Source organism: Bremia lactucae, linkage group LG8, assembly GCF_004359215.1.
Source record: "Bremia lactucae strain SF5 linkage group LG8, whole genome shotgun sequence".
NCBI classification, from domain to species: Eukaryota; Oomycota; class Peronosporomycetes; order Peronosporales; family Peronosporaceae; genus Bremia; species Bremia lactucae.
In genome coordinates, this window is record NC_090617.1 from 1775885 (window position 1) to 1779004 (window position 3120).

The 3120-nt window shown below is 57.1% G+C and overlaps 1 protein-coding gene across 1 annotated transcript; it reads left to right on the forward strand.

Annotated features, from left to right (window-relative positions):
* Positions 1-755: 755 nt before the first annotated feature.
* On the forward strand, positions 756-1970 carry CCR75_009430 (uncharacterized protein; the record flags this gene model as incomplete). Its single annotated transcript, XM_067967469.1, has 1 exon — positions 756-1970. One exon carries the CDS (start codon positions 756-758, stop codon positions 1968-1970), a length of 1215 nt encoding a protein of 404 aa, XP_067823279.1.
* Between the last annotated feature and the right edge of the window lie 1150 nt (positions 1971-3120).

Sequence of the window (3120 nt, forward strand, 5' to 3'; positions counted from 1 at the left end):
AACCCCATTGCGCCAGAGCTGGCGTTCCCAGACAGACCCCGTGTGAGGCTGATGCACGTTCGCAACTCGGTAAACCACCCCTTTGTACGGGATCATCATGGATGCGAATTTACGCGCTGTTGCTCAATCAAAGAAGTGAAAATGGACACTACGCTGCACCGCATTGTAGCTAATAGTCTTAGCCACAGTCAGCATGTGCCGTAGTTCCTCCTGATTGACCCGCGCGCCTTCGGCGGCCAACAAGATATCCTCCTTGATGGCGCTAGTACCTTGCCTGCACACCCGAATGCTCGACCGACTACGGAGCAGCACCCGTTTTTACCTTCGCCGCCCATTAATTTAACGGCTGCTTCCGTGCCCATTTATGCTTGCTGGTCAGGCTCTGCAATACATGTGTGAAGGACCAGCTCGTATTGTAGAAGTCCTTCGTAATTTGTGGTCGCTTACCGAACCCAGTCCGCGAAAGTGCCTTCGCCGACAACAAAAGCTTGCTCAAAAAAACTGAAACAGCAGTTGTTTCTCGGCACTTCGCAGTTTAGGGTAACGCTTCTTACCCGCAGGAACGAGCTCTTCATCGATGCGCACGGCGTCGTGCGCCGTCGCGTACAGCGAAGCGACCGTCATTAGCCAGTCGTCGCGCGGAGGTGCGGACGGTGCCGCAAGCGAGGCATCCACTGCCGCCGCGAAAATCTCTTCCGGTCGCGCAACGCTGCTGGGTGATAAAGGTTGGTCCTCCGCGGGATAATCCTGCGCAGATGTACCGACCAAGCACCATTTCACGCGGCGGGAAGGTTTTTGAGACAGGTCAGCAAGTGCGACTGCAACTTGAGGAATGCGTCGCGGCGGTGAAGCTGACGAAGGAGGAAGATGAGCAAAGGCCGCTTATTCTTCGGTTTTGGGGGGAACACTATTCGGCTTCTGTCCACACGCGTACCCCCGAGCAGAGCGCGGCCGCAGCGGAGGAGAGCACTGACGCGGTTGCCGATTTTTTAGCACCGCTTGGCGCTGAGGGTCTGCCACATCATCAACGTGAGCTCGCTCTGGTGCCCAACGGTATGCGGGTGCTTACCGACCCCGGCCGGTGGGACGATAATATATCGGAACTTCGACACAGCTTAAACGGCATGTCGATTCCCCCAGACCTTATGCACGATATTCGGGACATACTGGATAGGGCTCAGCCAGCGCGGTATGCGAAACTGTTATTATCTTTCCTGGTCAAGTCAGCATCCCAGATGTCGCGCGACGAACGGGACAAACTGTTTAAGATGGACCTGTCCGAGGCCTGCAATCAGAATCCCTTTCGCCAGCTTCAACTGTACGGCCTTTCGCGCGCTTCTTTACTCCAGTGGCAATCGCTGGTACGACGTTTGGGCCGTCCAGCACCCGAGGTGCGTCGTCAGCAGATACGGGAGGATAGCGCTTCGGCCTGCTCTACCGGCGATATTTTACTTGGTAGCTCGGAGGCTCACCAGCTCGTGTGCATGCCGGACCCCCGCCCTCCAGAGGGCACGTCAATCGCTCAGAAGCGGGCGCACTTGATCACTCCGGCGGATGGAGAACAGATTCGGCGCATAATGCGGACAATGTTGGACCGACCGCCAGAAGGAGTGGAGGTTATGACAGATGCGTGTCCTGCGGATAGTACGGGTGGCCTTCTCGACTCCCGCACCGCGTGGCTGGTCCTCTGGCAGCGGCACGCGGCATTCTGGCCAGTAACGGCTCAAGTTCCCCTACCGCTCAAGCGCAGCAGCTCTGAGGAATGGATCCGCGCGGCTCAGCAGGAGCCGGCCTCCCTTCTTTCCATGGTGCAGCAGTTTCCGTACCCGGCGGAGGTTCTGGAGATACTAAGCACGCAGGTACTCGAAGCATGGACGACCGCCGCGCGACGTGGCGTATTACTTGTGCGGCTGACGGCTTACTGCGATAGGGCGCCCGACAATTCGACGCGCAAGTGGTTGAACGGTTAGATCGCCAAACTTTCCCGCCCGGCGCCGCGTGGAGTCTCCTCGTCTCCTGATGATCGTGATGATTGGCGTCGGATGCGCACTTGTAGCTACGGGGGTGATACCGTTTTAAAGCAGTGTGATGTCTCTAACAAGCTTCGGCTGGATCAGCATCTACTCTGTGCCGAAATCTACGCGTCGGAGATTCAAGCGCTAGGCAGTGCTGAGAAAGCAGCTCACCTCGAGGCGGCTTGGAAGCGTGTATGGGGAAGGCAGCATCAGCACACTCGAGCGCCGATGTCTTATTGGAGTGTGGACGTCAGCAAAACGGGTGGCGTCGCAATTCTTCTGAACCCCGATGTCGCTGATGCTGCACAGCCTTGGGGACAGGAATTGTGGACAAATCGGGTGATGGCGGTCGAATTTGGCGATTTTCGGGCAGTCAATGTGTATGCGCCGAATGATCACAGGGACCACGAGCATTTTTCCCCTCACTTCAGCAGTGGCCGTGGCAAGGGAAGGATTCTATTCTAGCCGGAGACTTTAATAGTGTGCAATGCCCACAGCTGGACCGGCTAGGCGGTACTCGGCCAGGGAGACCTGAGAGTGCGGCGCTTCAAGACCTCTTACAGTTTCTAACTTTGGAGGACGCGTGCATTCTCGGGGTACCAGTGGAGGATGACGGTGGGGACCCAGACCCGACGAATTGTTTTACGTATTGGGGACCCGATGCAGCCAGCCGCATCGACAGATTCTATGTGCCTCAAGACTGGACGTCGGAGGTGCAGTGGGTGTCTGTGGAAGAGCCGCCACTATTCTCAGACCACCAGCGGGTGCGACTTCACCTTCGGGAAGACAAACTATTTTCTCGGGTGAGGGGGGAGGGGAGTGCCCGGTGGCCTACCCTATCCGGTTAGCGCGGCCTTCGCTGGTCATAGGGGAGTTGTTGACCGAGCATGTCGCTGCGGGAGTAGGTGAATCGGTGTGGGCTGCCACATGGGATGAAACAGCCCAGCGATGTGTAGCATGCATTAAGAAGGTGAAGAGCGCGAGGCGCGGCGGCGGAACAAAATTATTCGCAAGATCCGAGCGTAGAATAGAGCGCACTTAATGACGAGAAAGGAGCTGTTGGACGCAACTGTGGCGGAGATTTGAGAGGAGCACCTAGTTCGAT